The sequence below is a fragment of the Pseudophryne corroboree genome, chromosome 3 (assembly GCF_028390025.1).
Source record: "Pseudophryne corroboree isolate aPseCor3 chromosome 3, aPseCor3.hap2, whole genome shotgun sequence".
NCBI classification, from domain to species: domain Eukaryota; kingdom Metazoa; phylum Chordata; class Amphibia; order Anura; family Myobatrachidae; genus Pseudophryne; species Pseudophryne corroboree.
In genome coordinates, this window is record NC_086446.1 from 129526998 (window position 1) to 129546866 (window position 19869).

The window sequence follows — 19869 nt, forward strand, 5'->3', positions numbered from 1 at the left end:
TCCCTATCATCTGTTTCTTTAACTCCACTGCATACGCATACCTCCCAACATTGGCAGATGCAAAGGAGGGACATATGGGGCGTGGTATATAGGAAAGTGCATACCTCCCAACATGACCCTCTCCAGGAGGGACAGAGGGTCATGTTGGGAGGTATGAAAGTCTGCTTCATGGGAGTGCTGCAATCATGAGCCACGCCTCATATTTCATCATTGAGGGGGCATGCCCAGCGCTCTCTGAGCTGCTGGCATGCCCCCTCTCCCTCTGCCTCCCATGAATAGACACTGTGACATACGAGTCTCCTAACTGCCCCCCTCCCCCCCTTCACCGTGGGACACTTCTGCCCACAGGTGGGACAGCGGGACAGTCCCAAACAAACGGGACTGGCAAGTGAAAATCGGGACAGTTGGGAGGTATGCAATCTATGCATACTGGCTATGAAATTGCCCTACAAAAAAGTATTTTACCTTATCCAGACCCAGGGTCTTATTGACATGCCTTACCACCAACTTCCACAGCTGGTTGGTGAATTCCTCATGGGTATTGCTGCTGTACTTGGCTATGTACTAAGCCAATTAGGCATGAGAAAACCTAGGTGTGCAAAAAATTTAAGTTTTTCCCGATGTTTCACTGATAATTTTTTTTAAAGCTATTCAATTAGATTCCAAGTAGATGACCTGGAAAAAAATGTTTTTAACTAACAATGGCACACAGGCTTACAGAATTACCCCCCTAGACGGTTATTGCACTTTGAGGACTGAGGTTGGGAAACACTAACCTATACCATCTACATGAGTAATGGTGCTAATTATTAATACTGTATTCCAAACACATGAAAAAAACATGTACATACATGTCCAGCAGGTCGGTACTACTGTAGTTTCTTTTGCCACTCCCCCTGACTCCTTCACTTGCTGCAGTGTTCCGATGTTGATTACATTTGGAAAACCCCCCTCTAGAAATCTTGTGTTTGCCCCGGCGATACACCCAAAGTTGGTAGAGAAAAAGTACCAGCCACCCAGCACCTAACTGTCAATTTTCAAACACAGGGGGTTATTCAGAGTTATTAACAAACCAAAAAAGCATACTACTGGGCAAAACCATGTGCACTACAGGTGGGGACAGATATAACATGTGCAGAGAGATTTAGATTTGGGTGTGTTGTGTTCAAACTGAAATCTAAATTGCAGTGTAAAAATAAAGCAGCCATTATTTACCCTGCACAGAAACAATATAACTCACATGTTATATCTGCCCCACCGGCAGTGCAATATGGTTTTGCCCAATTGCTAACAGGCTGGTATAGGATCGGTATGTAATCCTGCCACACGGGATGCCAAATGTCAGTATACCAACATCGGCATCCCGGGCACTAGAATGCTGGCAGGGGGGAGAGTGCAACGAAGCCCCTTGCGGACTCGCTTAGCTCACCACGCTGCAGACGTCGTCTGTCGTGGACACCCAGAGAGGGGGAATCACCTACCCTGTCGGTATCCCAGCGGCAGTATAGTACCCCCATCGGGATTTCAACATTGATATTGAGACAGCCGGGATCCCGACGTGCGGTATGTTAATCGTATACCGCTGGTACCCCACCTCCATCCACTTTATCTCTCTCCAAAGATTAGTACATAGGCCCCTCAGTCACAAAACTTCTGCCTGTAGGTCTGCAGGTTAAATTTAATCTCTTATACAGTTACAGTGTACCTGCAAATGTCCATCACTGTCCTGAACTAATAATATAGCTTAGGAATCCAGTCTGAATCTTATAGCTGACACCTTTTAACTGGGCACTGCAGATTGAGGACCCTGTTCCATGTCCATTTAGAACATACTGTAGCAACACCCTGGTCTGTGTATAAATCCTTATCATTGTACTTATCTACTAAATCACATGCACAACCATTGCTGCTAATATTCACTTATAAATCTACTGTATAAATAAACAGTCTTATCCAAGAAAGAGAGGCAGTACATATGAAACATCTCTAAATTATATATTAAGCCTTTCTTTTTTGCACCTCTCACCAGCACATAATTCTTCTGTATTCATTAGTTTGAGAATAACACATTTCAGCCTCTTTTGTGTGCAATCCTTAGGTACAGACTCCGTTACCTGTATCTTTTGTCTCCTACTGGCAGGAAATCGAGAAGAAGTGAATATTCTGCAGTGGGATCCATCCCCCAAATACGAACCTGGAATAGTGGGAACATTCTCCTAGGTATGGAATGTAAAGATATTGAAGAAAGAAAATAAGATTTTAAACCTACCGGTAAATCTTTTTCTCGTAGTCCGTAGAGGATGCTGGGACTCCGTAAGGACCATGGGGATAGACCGGCTCCGCAGGAGACATGGGCACTTTAAGAAAGACTTTGACTCTCGGTGTGCACTGGCTCCTACCTCTATGCCCCTCCTCCAGACCTCAGTTAAAGAAACTGTGCCCAGAGGAGACGGACAGTACGAGGAAAGGATTTTTGTTAATCCAATGGCAAGATTCATACCAGCCACACCAATCACACCATATAACTTGTGATATACTATCTAGTTAACAGTATGAAAAATAACTTATCATCGGTCCAAAACCGATGAAACTGTAACATAACCCTTATGTAAGCAATAACTATATACAAGTCTTGCAGAAGTAGTCCGCACTTGGGACGGGCGCCCAGCATCCTCTACGGACTACGAGAAAAAGATTTACCGGTAGGTTTAAAATCTTATTTTCTCTAACGTTCTAGAGGATGCTGGGACTCCGTAAGGACCATGGGGATTATACCAAAGCTCCCAAACGGGCGGGAGAGTGCGGATGACTCTGCAGCGCCGATCGAGCAAACAGGAGGTCCTCCTCAGCCAGGGTATCAAACTTATAGAACTTTGCAAAGGTGTTTGACCCCGACCAAGTGGCAGCTCGGCACAGCTGTAGTGCCGAGACCCCTCGGGCAGCCGCCCAAGACGAGACCACCTTCCCAGTGGAATGGGCCCTAACCGATCTCGGTAACGTCAATCCTGCCGTAGAATGCGCCTTCTGAATTGTGTTACCGATCCAGAGAGCAATAGTCTGCTTTGAAGCAGGGCCGCCAACCTTGTTGGCTGCATACAGGACAAACAGTGCTTCTGTTTTTCTGATTCTAGCCGCTCTGGCCACGTCATTTTAAAATCCCTGACCACATCAAGGGACTCGGAATCCTCCAAGTCACGTGCAGCTACAGGCACGACAATAGGTTGGTTCATATGAAAGGATGAGACCACCTTAGGGAGAAATTGAGGATGGGTCCGCAATTCCGCTCTATCCATATGGAAAACCAGATAGGGGCTTTTATGTGATAAAGCCGCCAATTCCGAAACTCGCCTAGCCGAAGCTAAGGCTAACAACATGACCACCTTCCAAGTGAGATATTTTAACTCCACTGTTTTAAGTGGTTCAAACCAATGTGACTTAAGGAAACTTAACACTACGTTAAGGTCCCAAGGCGCCACCGGAGGTACAAAAGGAGGCTGAATATGCAGCACTCCCTTCATAAATGTCTGAACTTCTGGGAGAGAAGCCAATTCTTTTTGAAAGAAAATGGATAGGGCCGAAATCTGAACCTTAATGGAGCCTAATTTTAGGCCCAAATTCACTCCAATTTGTAGGAAGTGAAGGAAACGGCCCAGATGGAATTCTTCCGTAGGAGCATTCCTGGCCTCATACTAAGAAACATATTTTCGCCATATACGGTGATAATGTTTAGATGTCACATCCTTCCTAGCCTTTATCAGCGTAGGAATGACCTCATTCGGAATGCCTTTTTTCGCTAGGATCCGGCTTTCAACCGCCATGCCGTCAAACGCAGCCGCGGTAAGTCTTGAACAGACATGGGCCCTATTGCAGCAGGCCCTGTCTTAGAGGAAGAGGCCACTGATCTTCTGTAAGCATTTCCTGCAGATCCGGATACCAGGTCCATCGTGGCCAATCTGGAACAATGAGGATTGTTCTCACTCCTCTTTTTCTTATTATTCTCAACCCTTGGGTATGAGAGGAAGAGGAGGAAATACATAGACTGACTGGAACACCCACGGTGTCACTAGGGCGTCTACCGCTACTGCCTGAGGGTCTCTAGACCTGGTGCAATAACTCTGCAGCTTTTTGTTGAGGCGGGACGCCATCATGTCTATCTGTGGCAGTCTCCACCGAATTGCAATCTGTGCTAAGACTTCCTGATGAAGTCCCCACTCTCCAGGACGTAGGTCGTGTCTGCTGAGGAAGTCTGCTTCCCAGTCGTCCACTCCCAGAATGAACACTGCTGACAGTGCGCTTACATGTTTCTCCACCCAGCGAAGAATTCTGGTGGCTTCCGCCATCACCACTCTGCTCCTTGTGCCGCCTTGGCGGTTTACATGAGCTACTGCGGTGACGTTGTCTGACTTGGTCGCGAAGTAAGGTCTCCGCTTGACGTGGGGCGTTGTATATGGCCCTTAGTTCCAAGATGTTGATGTGAAGACAAGTCTCTTGACTTGACCAAAGACCTTGGAAATTTTATTTTTCCCTGTGTGACTGCTCCCCAACCTCGGAGGCTCGCGTCCGTGGTCACCAGGATCCAGTCCTGAATGCCGAACCTGCGGCCGTATAGAAGGTGAGCACCCTGCAGCCACCACAGGAGAGATACCCTGGCCCTGGGGGAGAGGGTGATCAACTGATGAATCTGTAGATGTGACCCGGACCACTTGTCCAGTAGGTCCCATTTGAAAGTCCTCGCATGGAACCTGCTGAAGGGAATGTTTTTCCCCCGGATTCGGGTGCAGTGATGCACTGACACCTGTCTTGGTTTCAATAGGTTCCTGACCAGAGTCATGAGTTCCTGGGCCTTCTCTATCTGAAGGTAAACCCATTTCTGGTCCGTATCCAGAATCATACCCAAGAAGGGCAGACTAGTCATAGGAACCAACTGTGACTTCGGGATATTGAGAATCCAGCCATGTTGCTGTGACACCTTCAGCGAAAGTGACACGCTGTTCAACAACTGCTCTTTTGATCTCGCCCTTATAGGAGATCGTGCAAGTATGGGATAACTGTGACTCCTTGCTTGCGTAGGAGCACCATCATTTCCGCCAATTACCCTGAAATTGGTAATGACAATACTGTACCGCAATTCTCAGGTACGCCTGATGGGGTGGATAAATGGGAACATGAAGGTATGCAGCCTTTATGTCTAGATACACCATCAAATCCCCCCTTCCAGGCTGGCCATGATCGCTCTGTGCGATTCCACTTTAAATTTGAACCTTTTCCAGTATAGGTTCAGAGATTTTAATTTTAAAATAGGTCTAACCGAACCGTACGGTTTCAGGACTACAGCCAATGTTGAGTAATAGCCCCTTCCTTGTTGCAGGAGGGGAACCTTGAGCACCACCTGTTGGAGATACAATGGGGTATATTTACTAAGAATCGTAATTCTCCCGATTTGGTGGGAGATTAATCACGAATGACATCGAAAGTGTAAAACTGCAACTTTTTGAATTTTTTACGACTAATTTACTAAGCTGTCGTATTCTGCATTTTCGTTTTTACCGATGTCGATGTCATTCGTTTTTTTTTTTGCAGTGTTTTACGGGAGTAAATTGCAAAACACTGCCGACTTTAACACAATGAATCACGGCCGGATCTGTGAGATCCGTGCTGGGGTTCATTGTGAACCTTTTTTAAGTTATTAAAATAGTTTTAAATTTTAAAAAAAATTGCGTGGGATCCCCCCTCCTAAGCCAAACCAGCCTCGGGCTCTTTGAGCCGGTCCTGGTTGAAAAAATATGGGGGAAAAAATGACATGGGTTCCCCCATATTTAATCAACCAGCACCGGGCTCTGCGCCTGGTCCTGGTTCCAAAAATACGGGGGACAAAAAGCGTAGGGGTCACCCGTATTTTTGAAACCAGCACCGGGCTCCACTAGCTGGACAGATAATGCCACAGCCAGGGGTCACTTTTATACAGTGCCCTGCGGCCGTGGCATTAAATACCCAACTAGTCACCCCTGGCCGGGGTACCCTGGGGGAGTGGGGACCCCTTCAATCAAGGGGTCCACCCCCAGCCACCCAAGGGCCAGGGGTGAAGCCCGAGGCTGTCCCCCCCCATCCAAGGGCTGCGGATGGGGGGCTGATAGCCTTAGTGAAAAGTGTTTGATATTGTTTTTAGTAGCAGTACTACAAGGCCCAGCAAGCCTCCCCCGCAAGCTGGTACTTGGAGAACCACAAGTACCAGCATGCGGCGGAAAAACGGGCCCGCTGGTACCTGTAGTACTACTACTAAAAAAATACCCCAATAAAGACATAACACACACACACCTTGAAAGTATAACTTTAATACATACATCCACACCAACATACATACATACTTACCTATGTTCCCACGCAGGTCGGTCCTCTTCTCCATGTAGAATCCATGGTGTACCTGTTGAAAAAATTATACTCACATAATCCAGGGTAGAAGGCTCCTCTTGTAATCCATTTGTAATCCACGTACTTGTCAAAATAAAAAAACGGATACCCGACCTCGAACTGAAAGGGGCCCCATGTTTTCACATGGGACCCCTTTCCCCGAATGCCAGGAACACCCTCTGACTTATGTCTAAGAGGGTTCCATCAGCCAATCAGGGAGCGCCACGTTGTGGCACCCTCCTGATTGGCTGTGTGCTCCTGTACTGTATGACAGGCGGCACACGGCAGTGTTACAATGTAGCGCCTATGCGCTCCATTGTAACCAATGGTGGGAACTTTGAGGTCAGCGGTTGACCGAAAGTAACCTCACCGCTGACCTCAAAGTTCCCACCATTGGTTACAATGGAGCGCATAGGCGCTACATTGTAACACTGCAGTGTGCCGCCTGTCATACAGTACAGGAGCACACAGCCAATCAGGAGGGTGCCACAACGTGGCGCTCCCTGATTGGCTGATGGAACCCTCTTAGACATAAGTCAGAAGGGGTTCCTGGCATTCGGGGAAAGGGGTCCCATGTGAAAACATGGGGCCCCTTTCAGTTCGAGGTCGGGTATCCGTTTTTTTATTTTGACAAGTACGTGGATTACAAATGGATTACAAAAGGAGCCTTCTACCCTGGATTATGTGAGTATAATTTTTTTAACAGGTACACCATGGATTCTACATGGATAAGAGGACCGACCTGCGTGGGAACATAGGTAAGTATGTATGTATGTATGTATGTTGGTGTGGATGTATGTATTATGTCTTTATTGGGGTATTTTTTTTGTAGTAGTACTACAGGTACCAGCGGGCCCGTTTTTCCGCCGCATGCTGATACTTGTGGTTCTCCAAGTACCAGCTTGCGGGGGAGGCTTGCTGGGCCTTGTAGTACTGCTACTAAAAACAATATCAAACACTTTTCACTAAGGCTATCAGCCCCCCATCCGCAGCCCTTGGATGGGGGGGACAGCCTCGGGCTTCACCCCTGGCCCTTGGGTGGCTGGGGGGGGACCCCTTGATTGAAGGGGTCCCCACTCCCCCAGGGTACCCCGGCCAGGGGTGACTAGTTGGGTATTTAATGCCACAGCCGCAGGGCACTGTATAAAAGTGACCCCCGGCTGTGGCATTATCTGTCCAGCTAGTGGAGCCCGGTGCTGGTTTCAAAAATACGGGGGACCCCTACGCTTTTTGTCCCCCGTATTTTTGGAACCAGGCGCAGAGCCCGGTGCTGGTTGTTTAAATATGGGGGAACCCATGTCAATTTTTTCCCCATATTTTTGCAGCCAGGACCGGCTCAAAGAGCCCGAGGCTGGTTAGGCTTAGGAGGGGGGACCCCACACAATTTTTTTTAATAAAAATAACACTTTCCCACCCCTTCCCACTGATATACATGCACGGATCTCATGGATCCGTGCATGCCTATCCAATCACGGTAAAAAAAAAGCAGGTCTGTTTTTTTTTAGCACTTTATTACGAATTGTAATTTTTCATGGCAGTGTTTGGTTATTTTGTGATTTGCACTTTTTAGTAAATTACAGAGTTCTACCAATTTGCTGGCGTATTTGACCGATGGTGTATTCATTCGTATTTTTTTACCAGGACTTCAAAAAAAAAAACGAATGCCCTCATCACTGCCGTGATTTGAGTTTAGTAAATTCCCGAGATGACACTTTGAAGAAAAAACGGCATCTCGGTCAAAATCGGGACCTTAGTAAATATACCCCAATGTGTGAATTGTATTTAATATTATCTCCCTTTCTGGGGGAGAAGCCGGTAGGTCCGATAAGGAAAACCGGCGAGGAGGCATCTTTCGAATTCCAGCTTGTAACCCTGAGAAACAATTTTTATTGCCCCGGGATCCACCTGTGAGTGAACTCAGATGTGGCTGAAGAGTCGAAGACGTGCTCCCCCTGGGACGGACTCCCTTAGCGGAGCTCCCACGTCATGTGGTGGATATAGTAGAGGCCGGGGAGGACTTCTGTTCCTGGGAACTAGCTGTGCCCTGTGCCCTTACCTCTGGTAAGAAAGGCCGCAGCTCGTACTTTCTTGTTATTCTGCGACCGAAAGGACTGCATTTGATAATGTCGTACTTTCTTAGTCTGTGAGGGAATATAAGGCAAAAGATCAGATTTACCAGCTGTAGCTGTTGAGATCAGGTCCGAGAGCCCTTCTCCACACAATTCCTCAGCCTTGTAAGGTAAACCCTCCATATGCCTCTTTTAGTCGGCATCACCTGTCCATTGCATGTTCCACAGGACACGTCTAGCAGAAATCGACATAGCGTTGACTCTAGAACCCAGTGTCAGATTGTGTTTTGACTGTGTCCCCGGAGGGGGCGCTAGTGGGTCAGTGGAGGTGGATGGGAGAAAACGAGGAGGCTGGATAACGTTTCTGCGCATGAGCGCAATGATATTTATTCAACAGATGGTTAACAGAACGGCAGCAGAAATAATAATAATAATAATAAATGCAAATGTCAATCACACAGCGTAATAGCTGAAAGTCTTATGGCAGCGGAATGAATGATGACTGAGAAATGATAACCGGTAAGATGATAAACAGATGAAATGATAACTTGTAAAGATGATTCTGGTATGGAAACCAGTGCAGGTTAAAACATGGAACTTGGTAGTGAAGATGTTAAATGGCAAACCTGGTAGCAGAGGCAGGAGTCTGACTAAGTCCACAGTGCAGGTGGTGAAGCACTGACAGCAAGCAAGCTGTATCACAGGTGGAGGAATGGAACACACCTGGAGTCAGTCTCTACTGCAAGGCTGAAGCACACAAGATGATGATGGGTGTGAAGCCTGTTGATGAGATGCAGGTATTGCTGGGACTTGAAGTTCCACGGAGCTGTGTAATAACCAGGAGTACAAGTCTTAGGTAGAGAGCCAGGAACACGGAGGAAACAGGAACAGATCCTTTCACATGGGTCGCAGGAGTGACACAAAGTCCAGGATGCCTGCAGACTGATCCTGCAGTCTCTTATATACCCCTTGGTTCACAGACATTGGTGGAGTGAGGGAAAGTGGGTGCGGCCAAGCACCGGATTGGCCGCTGTATGCTGACTGTTGGAAACTGTCATGGCGGCGCCCATGCCGCGGCCTAGCGGGAACGCGGCGTGCTACACGCCCGCTGTCACAGGAGCGCTCCCAGGCCCATGATGGCGTCCGATGGCAGGGACGTGGACGACAGATGACCGCAGGGACCCAGGACGGAGTCCGCAGCGGCGGACAGATGTCAGCTTGGTGAGTCGATTCCTGACAGTACCCCCCCCTTTAAGGGTGGGCACCGAACACCCACGTGGCTTGGAAGGATGAGTGTTATGGAAGACACGGACCAACCTTGGAGCATGGACATCCATCGAATTTACCCAACTTCTCTCCTCTGGGCCATAACCGGACCAATCGACCAGGTACTGGAGACGTCCATACCGGCAACGGGAATCCAGAATTTTGCCAATCTCGAATTCCACGCCCCGCTGAGTTCGAATTTTGGGGCCAACTGGAAGAGCACTCTGAAAACGGTTCAGGACTAAAGGTCTGAGGAGAGAAACATGAAAAGCATTAGGTATTCGAAGAGAAGGTGGTAACTTCAGTTTGTAGGCCACAGGGTTAATGACTTTTTCGACAGGAAAGGGACCAATGAAACGTGGTGCAAATTTCATAGACGGGACCCTAAGACGGAGGTTACGGGTCGACAGCCAAACCTTGTCCCCAGGTTTCAGGCTAGGAACCGCGCGTCTTTTGCGGTCAGCAAAGTATTTATACCGGCTGGAGGCCTTCTTGAGAGAAATGTGAATCTTCTTCCAGATTGAAGAAAACTGAGTCAATGCAGTAGTGGCAGCAGGAACGTCCATATGAGGGAGTTCTTGGAAGTCTGGAACACGAGGATGCTGCCCATATACCGCAAAGAATGGTGTTGTCCCAGTGGCAGTGTGGTAGCGGAAGTTGTGGGCAAACTCGGCCCATGGGAGCAGATCGAACCAGTCATCCTGAGAAGATGAAACATACAATCTTAAAAACGTCTCTAGTTCTTGATTTACCCTCTCTGTCTGCCCATTCGTCTGAGGATGGTAAGATGACGAAAACTTCAGCTTGACTTGCATGGCAGAACAGAGAGCCCTCCAAAACCTTGCTACAAACTGTACACCTCGGTCGGATATTATTTCTGAGGGTAGACCGTGTAAGCGGAAAATCTCCCGTAGGAAGATTTGGGCAAGTTTTGGGGCAGAAGGGAGACCCTGGAGAGGAACAAAATGGGCCATCTTGGTAAATCTGTCCACTACGACCCAGATGGTATTGTATCCTTGGGAAGGAGGAAGGTCGGTGATAAAATCCATGGACAGGTGTGACCAGGGACGACTAGGAACAGATAATGGTTGTAACTGACCTGCTGGAGACTGACGAGGAGTCTTGTGCTGCACACACTTAGGACAGGATGCCACGAAATCCTTGATGTCAGCCTTCATCTTTGGCCACCAGTATGTCTCAGAGAGAAACTTGAAGGTCTTCAGGACACCAGGATGACCGGTGAACTTGGATTGATGGGCCCAAGATAGCAACTTAGGGCGGAGTTCTGGGGAAACAAAAGTCTTACCAGGAGGAGGAGCTGGGGAGACTTGAGATGCAGCGAATACCACTGGACTCAGGATGGAATGTGGAACTGAGTCAGGCGTTTCCTCTTCGGATTCCATAGATCGGGATAAAGCGTCAGCTTTAACATTCTGCGAACCTGGGCGGAAATGAAGCTTAAAGTTAAAACGTGAGAAAAACATAGCCCACCTGGACTGGCGAGGATTAAGGCACTGGGCTGCCTTTAAATATAGCAGGTTTTTATGATCCGTATAGATGTTGAACGGATGTTTGGCCCCTTCTAGGAGATACCTCCATTCCTCGAGGGCCAGCTTGATCGCCAGTAGTTCTTGATCTCCAACGGAGTAGTTAGCTTCTGCAGGAAGGAATTTACGCGAATAAAATCCACAGGGGTGGATTTTCCCATCGGTTCCCTTCTGGGAGAGAACAGCTCCAACTCCAACTGTGGAGGCATCCACCTCTAACTCGAACGGTCTGTTTACATCTGGCTGAGACAGAACTGGAGCAGACATAAAGGCCAGCTTGATCTTCTGGAAAGCTGCTAAAGCTTCTTCTGACCAGTTGGAATGATTTGCCCCTTTCCGAGTCAGGTTGGTAATAGGAGCGATGAGAGTGGAGAATCCCCGAATAAATTTCCTATAGTAGTTGGCAAATCCCAGGAACCGCTGAATAGACTTGAGAGAATTTGGGATGGACCAATTGGCAATGGCTTCCAACTTTGTCGGGTCCATCTGGAGATCCGATCCGGAAATTATATAACCCAGGAAGGGTATAGAGGGAACTTCAAAGGTGCATTTGGATAGTTTACCGTAGAGCCGGTTCTCACGAAGACGTCGGAGGACTTCACGGACTTGTAGACGATGAGATGGAAGGTCTTGGGAGAAGATGAGGATATCATCCAGATAAACAACGAGGTACTTATACAGAACGTCACGGAAGATTTCGTTCACAAAGTGTTGGAACACTGCTGGAGCATTACTCAACCCGAATGGCATTACCAGGTACTCGTAATGGCCATCTCGAGTGTTAAAGGCTGTCTTCCATTCGTCACCACTCCGGATTCTGATGAGATTGTAGGCACCGCGGAGATCTAACTTGGTGAAGATGCGGGCTCCTTTAACTCTGTCGAATAATTCGGTAATGAGTGGTAATGGATAACTATTTTTAATGGTAATGTCATTGAGACCTCGGTAGTCAATGCATGGACGCAGTCCTCCATCCTTCTTTTTGACAAAGAAGAAGCCTGCACCAGCGGGTGATGATGAAGGACGGATGAATCCCTTCTGTAGGTTCTCCCTGATATAAACGCTCATCGCCTCAGTTTCAGGAACAGACAACGGGTAGGTGCGCCCCCTAGGTGGCTTCTTGCCAGGAAGGAGATCGATGGGACAATCCCATTCCCTATGGGGCGGCAGGACATCTGCGGCCTTCTCACTAAAAACATCAGAGAAATCTTGATAAACCGCAGGTAGACTTGACTGTGTCTTTACTTCAGTAGACTTTATGGGACAAATTTGGGCAAAACAGGACTGATGGCAATGTGAACCCCATGAGGTAAGCTGTAACGTTGACCAGTCAAACTGTGGATTATGTAGCTGGAGCCAGGGCATGCCCAAGACGATCTCCTGGGTGGCTTGAGGAATGACTAAGAACTTAATCAGTTCAGAGTGTAGGAATCCAACTCCCAAGACCACTGGTACAGTTTGATGGGAAATATTCCCCTTGGAGATTCGACTACCATCCACGGCGGTAATATACACTGGACAGGAAAGTTCACAAATAGGCAAGGAAAATTTTTTTACCGCAGCTTGGGTGATGAAGTTTCCTGCAGCTCCACAGTCCACTAATGCTGATGCGGACTGGAGCCCAACTGAAGTCTCTAATGTCACTGGAAGGATAAGGTCTTGATTAGAAGGAGCTTGTCTAGAAGATCCCAACTTGACTCCTCCTTTACAAGTCAGGATCTGGCGTTTCCCGAACGCACTGTGCAGGAGTTAATCTGGTGGCCTGCAGCCGCACAATACAGACAAAGTCTCTCACGAATTCTTCTTGCCCGCTCTTCAGGAGTTAGGCGGGACCTATTTACTTGCATAGGCTCGTCAGAAGAGGGAGACTGGAACTGTACGGAGGGTATCATCCTTGATCTGCGTGGCTCACTCCGAGCGCGTTCATTATTGCGTTCGCGGATGCGAGAGTCCAACTTGATGCACAAGGAAATTAATTCAGACAATTGTACAGGAAGGTCGCGGGTCGCCAGTTCGTCTTTGATCCGGTCAGAAAGTCCATGCCAGAAAGCTGCTACCAGGGCCTGATTGTTCCACTGAATCTCTGCGGCCAACGTCTGGAACTGAATGACATATTGTCCCATACTACGGGTACCTTGACGAAGTTGGATCAGGTCAGCAGAAGCTGATGTTGCACGACCAGGCTCGTCAAAGATCCGTCTGAAGGTTGACACGAATTCTGTGTAGTTGTTAATCAGAGGGTCAGCACGTTCTCACAGAGGAGACACCCAGCTCAGAGCAGATCCAGAAAGTAAGGAGATGATGTAGGCAACCTTGGATCTTGGCGTGGGGAAATTATGTGACAACAACTCAAACTGGATTTCACATTGGTTGAGAAACCCGCGACATAACTTTGGACTGCCATCATACTTGCTTGGCACGGGCAGGTGCAGACGTGACACTGGAGCTGATGCAGCCGGTGTAGAGGAACTCACAGTACTGGCAGGTGCTGGAGTAACAGGAACTGCAGAAGTGTGTACACTAGGCAGGGATTGCTGTAGTGTATCTATCCGGGAGGACATCCCTTGCAGGAACTGGAACATCTGCTGCTGCGCAGCCTCTTGACCATCCAGACGGGAGACCAGATTTTGCAAGGCCTCTGACCCCACACTCCGTCCACCATCCGAGTCCATCGATCCTGGACTTACTGTCAGATTGTGTTTTGACTGTGTCCCCGGAGGGGGCGCTAGTGGGTCAGTGGAGGTGGATGGGAGAAAACGAGGAGGCTGGATAACGTTTCTGCGCATGAGCGCAATGATATTTATTCAACAGATGGTTAACAGAACGGCAGCAGAAATAATAATAATAATAATAAATGCAAATGTCAATCACACAGCGTAATAGCTGAAAGTCTTATGGCAGCGGAATGAATGATGACTGAGAAATGATAACCGGTAAGATGATAAACAGATGAAATGATAACTTGTAAAGATGATTCTGGTATGGAAACCAGTGCAGGTTAAAACATGGAACTTGGTAGTGAAGATGTTAAATGGCAAACCTGGTAGCAGAGGCAGGAGTCTGACTAAGTCCACAGTGCAGGTGGTGAAGCACTGACAGCAAGCAAGCTGTATCACAGGTGGAGGAATGGAACACACCTGGAGTCAGTCTCTACTGCAAGGCTGAAGCACACAAGATGATGATGGGTGTGAAGCCTGTTGATGAGATGCAGGTATTGCTGGGACTTGAAGTTCCACGGAGCTGTGTAATAACCAGGAGTACAAGTCTTAGGTAGAGAGCCAGGAACACGGAGGAAACAGGAACAGATCCTTTCACATGGGTCGCAGGAGTGACACAAAGTCCAGGATGCCTGCAGACTGATCCTGCAGTCTCTTATATACCCCTTGGTTCACAGACATTGGTGGAGTGAGGGAAAGTGGGTGCGGCCAAGCACCGGATTGGCCGCTGTATGCTGACTGTTGGAAACTGTCATGGCGGCGCCCATGCCGCGGCCTAGCGGGAACGCGGCGTGCTACACGCCCGCTGTCACAGGAGCGCTCCCAGGCCCATGATGGCGTCCGATGGCAGGGACGTGGACGACAGATGACCGCAGGGACCCAGGACGGAGTCCGCAGCGGCGGACAGATGTCAGCTTGGTGAGTCGATTCCTGACACCCAGTAGACTAACGTCTCTTTGGGCATGTCTTATATATATATAAGACAACATCTTTTATATATATATATATATACTAGGGACAATAACATGGTATCCTTATCTAGGGTTTTAATCTCCGCTGATAAGGTATCTGTCTACGCTGCTATAGCGCTATAAACCCATGCCGACATAATCGCCGGTCTGAGTAGTGTACCAGAATGTGTGTGAATGGACTTCAAAGTACTTTTACTGCATGCTATCTGCAGGATCCCTGAGGATAGCTGTTAAGTCAGCGCTACCTTTTTGGGTAAACGTGTCAATGCCTTGTACACCCTAGGGGAAGATTCCCATCGTATCCTGGCCCCATTAGGGAAAGGATACTCCCTGAGAATTCTTTTTGGGAAGCTGCAGCTTCTTGTCTGGAGATTCCCACTCTTTTTCTTCATGAGAGGAGGGAAATTTACCTCAGCTTTCTTCCCCTTAAACATGTGTACCCTTGTGTCAGGGACAGATGAGTCATCAGTGATATGCAAAACATCTTTTATTACAATAATCATATATTGAATACTTTTCTGCCAGTTTTGGCTGTACTTTGCATTATCGTAGTCGACACTGGAGTCAGACTCCATGTCGATATCAGTGTCTATTATTTTGGATAGTGAGCGTTGTGAGACTCTGAAGGTCTCTGCGACATAGGGACAGACATGTCTGTTCTCTAATCTTTTGTGTAATAAATTAATCTTAGCACTTAATTTCACATATCCAATCAGGTGTTGGCGTTGTCAACGGAGACACCACACACACACACATTTGCTCCATCTCCTCCTTAGGATAGTGAGCGTTGTGAGACTCTGAAGGTCTCTGCGACATAAGGACAGTCATGTCTGTTCTCTAATCTTTTGTGTAATAAATTCATTTTAGCACTTAATTTCACATATCCAATCAGGTGTCAGCGTTGTCAACGGAGACACCACACACACACACATTTGCTCCATCTCCTCCTTAGGATAGTGAGCGTTGTGAGACTCTGAAGGTCTCTGCGACATAGGGACAGACATGTCTGTTCTCTAATCTTTTGTGTAATAAATTCATCTTAGCACTTAATTTCACATATCCAATCAGGTGTCGGCGTTGTCGACGGAGACACCACACACACACACACACACACACACACACACACACACACACACACACACACACACATTTGCTCCATCTCCTCCTTACATGTCCAGACATGTCAACACACACGTACCGACACACCACACACTCAGGGAATGCTCTTCTGAAGACAGTTCCCCCACAAGGCCCTTTGGAGAGACAGAGAGAGAGAGAGAGAGAGAGTATGCCAGCACACACCCCAGCGCTATATGACCCGGGGAAAAAACACAGCAATTTAATGTTTACCCCGTAGCGCTGTTATTATTATCTGCGCCGAATTATGTGCCCCCCTCCCTCTTCTTTAAAACCCTCTCTTCTACTATGGCATAAGCAGGGGAGAGTCCGGGGAGCTTCCTCTCAGCGGTGCTGTGGAGAAAAACATGGCGCTGGTGAGTGCTGAGGGAGAAGCCCCGCCCCCTCGGTGGCGGGCTTCAGTCCCACTAAAAGTGTAAAATTGGCGGGGGCTCATGCATATATACAGTGTCCAGCTGTATATATGCTCTCTTTTGCCAAATAAGAGGTTTATATTGCTGCCCAGGGCACCCCCCCTGCGCCCTGCACCCTTACAGTGACTGCCGTTTGTGAGGTGTATGGGAGCAATGGCGCACAGCTGCAGTGCTGTGTGTTACCTCAGTGAAGATCAATGAAGTCTTCTGCCGCCTCTGAAGATCTTTTCCTCTCATACTCTATCTTCCGGCTCTGTCTTTCCTCTCATACTCTATCTTCCAGCTCTGTGAGGAGGACGGCGGCGCGGCTCCGGGACGAACTCCAGGGTGAGACCTGTGTTCTGACTCCCTCTGGAGCTAATGGTGTCCAGTAGCTTAAGAAACAGAGCCCTGAAATTCAGAGAAGTGGGTCTGTTTCTCTCTCCTCAGTCCCTCGATGCAGGGAGTCTGTTGCCTGTCTGTTTTTCCCCCCCAGGTCTCTAGATATGTGATTATATCTCCCAGTGTCCCACATTAAGTGAGAAATAGTTATTTGTCAGTTCACTCATGGCTTTCCATATTAACCTGCTAAGGCAGATTAAGCTAGGTTGGTTTTATATTGTCTTAGAAAGTAAAGACAATAGATTATTAAGATACAGATATTTAGATACCTCATGTCTCATATATTTAGTCATTTGTGGATATAGCTAATGAATATATATTTATTTGTCAGTTTTTCAACTAATGAAATTTCATTAAGTATTATAACTATAAATATACTGATTTTATGGATAGATAGGCAGGCACCTCACAGTGGTCTATTTATATATTTTTATATTATATATTTATATCTCTTCAATTAAACATATAGGAGAAATTAATTAGATGAATATAAATTAAACGTTTTAAGGATGCGGTTTAAATGTATTCCTTTTAATGGCTTTTAGTCTTAAGATGGAAGAATAATGTAATTACTTCGTAATTGCTGGTTTTATATTATCGATTGCTGGTGTGGATGTATAAAACGGATAACAACTAATTAATTAAAGCTGTAACTAATTATGTACCCAGAGTGGGTATAAAATATAAATGCAGACACCGAACCCTCCCAGTTATACCTCTGATGAAACCGCCCCTTTAGAGGCGGAGAAACGCGTCAGGTGACCCGTACACGCCAGTGGAACGCAGGTGGAACGCATCCGGAAGCCAGAAGCCCCGAACCCGGAAGCCGCGGAACGCGGCAATTCAGCGTCTCCTGTAGTTGAAATCTGCTCTCCAGCCCCGGTACCGTGCGGCGCACCTAGCAACAGGATACAGCCTGAGGGAGCCGCTGCAGAGCGGCAGTTTGGAACTGGTTAGTAATTATCACCTAACCCTATCCCAGACAGGGGCCAGCAAACACAAGTGTGGATACCACCAATTCAGTGGACTCAAACGATCCCATGCTTCAGTTGACTTTATAAAGATCAGCCCCACATTGGTGAAGTATACAGGCTTACAAATATAAGAACTGTCCTGTCACACTAACATTCTGCTTGAGCTTCATGTGCAGTGGCCATAATCTATAGTGCATGCATGCAAATTTGTGTCTAACTAACCAGCAAATATACCATAGTGGCAAGTTTATAGATCTAAGTTAAGTGTTCTAGTTCCATCTAGTCGTTTTTACGGTGTGTAAAGATTATAAATTGTTTAAGTTTTTAATTATTGTGATTAAAATTGTGATTACAAAACCAGCAGCCGCTTTTTAAGTATTTTTTCAGTGCGCCCACAAAATTTCTTTCTTGTTGCCAGCAGGCTCCCTGAAAATAAAAGACCTAACAAAAATGCTTTCTTACAGGAAACTCAGGAGAGCTCCTGAAATGCACCCAGTCTCCACTGGGCACAGTATCAAACTGAGGTCTGGAGGAGGGGCATAGAGGGAGGAGCCAGTGCACACCCAGAGTCAAAGTCTTTCTTAAAGTGCCCATGTCTCCTGCGGGGCCCATCTATCCCCATGGTCCTTGCGGAGTCCCAGCATCCTCTAGGACGTTAGAGAAACAAACAGTACAGAAAAATAAGTATTGTAACATTTTCATACAAAATTGTATCCATTTTCAATGAAAGTTGTTGCCAGTATAGATTCTCACACACATGCACCTGACACACTGCTCCTCACCTTCCTGCTCTTGTCACAATCATCTCAGTTCCGAGATTGTTAAATGTCTCCCATAGTGCTGAAGTCTCCAGGCTGACCATCACTCCACGCAGAGCTGCACTTTTGCCTGACACGTCATTTTGAGGCAGCCGAGGAACATCTAGGAGAGTGGAAGACCAAGGAATGATGTCGGCAGGCGCAAAACATCCAGAAGGAACATTCCGTGTGTCTGAGAGTAAAGGAGCAAATTCTTGGTTACAGGAGGGCTTGTGTATTAGTATTATAGAGGATCATAAGAGCATATGTGGTACCCCGGGCCTAATGTTATACCCTTATACAGGGTCTCAGTAATCTAAACTGTGTGGCCCTGGATCACCAGAGACACAAGTACACTGCCCACAATTCAATTTGCCCCCCCCCCTCCTCCCCCCTCTGCTGTCTGGTCCAGCTACAGCAAGGAGGTGGGAGGAGAGAGAAACTAATAGGAGAACGAATTGACAGAATAGTAGAGGAGTGGGTTAAACCTCAGCTAGTCTGGGGGGCAGGACGGTAAGGCATTATGGGAGTTTATTGTTAGCCAATAGGAGTGAACATTGGGGGTAGGTGGAAAGGGTTTTTAAGCCTGGTAAAGGGGCTGCTGTAATTGTGGTAGGGGTGAGTGCTCTTCACCCCCCTTTCTCCTGTGTTTGTGCTGCTTGCCCCTTATTACTTTTACTCACTTGCCTGGCCTGGGTGCATTTTATATTGTGCCCACCTTGTGTCCCCCTTTCTGTTGCCCATTGCGTCCTGGTTATTTCGTGCTGGCCGCCATGTCCCGTCCCCGCCGCTCTGCTGGTGCCCCTGCACGTTATACTGCTGCTCCCCTTCTCCGTCTCGGGCCCCGCTCCCGTGCTGGCTGAGCCGCGGGCACCGGGGGATTCTCCCGGCGCAGCGGCGGCTGGTGAGGGACGGGGCGCTGGGCGGCGGAGGATGAGATCGGGCGGTCGGAGGGGGAGCCAGCGGGAGTGCCCGCTGGCGGGAATCTCTCTCAGGCAGCGGCGGCTCGGGAAAGCGCGCGCGCGGCCCACGCGCACTCCACCGCTGAGAGTCGATCCGGGGTCCCCAGATGATGAGGGGGTTGTGTTTAGGGTTGCGGACAGTGGCTCATCCAGTGGTCGCCCCTTCCAGGCGGCTCCTGTTTCGGGTGCACACGCGCGCGCGTCTGCAGCTGGCGCTCGTGCTTCCT

At 47.9% G+C, this 19869-nt stretch overlaps 1 protein-coding gene across 1 annotated transcript in view; it reads right to left on the bottom strand.

Annotated features, from left to right (window-relative positions):
* The window catches only part of LOC135057537 (T-box transcription factor TBX10-like), a 160353-nt gene extending 141539 nt beyond the window's left edge, over positions 1–18814 (bottom strand). The window contains exons 1-2 of the mRNA XM_063963385.1: positions 18666–18814; positions 2115–2216 (exon numbers count right to left, since the gene is read on the bottom strand). Coding sequence (XP_063819455.1) covers positions 2115–2216; positions 18666–18745 — 182 coding nt within the window. The 5' untranslated portion in view covers positions 18746–18814. The remainder of the gene's footprint in view (positions 1–2114; positions 2217–18665) is intronic.
* Between the last annotated feature and the right edge of the window lie 1055 nt (positions 18815–19869).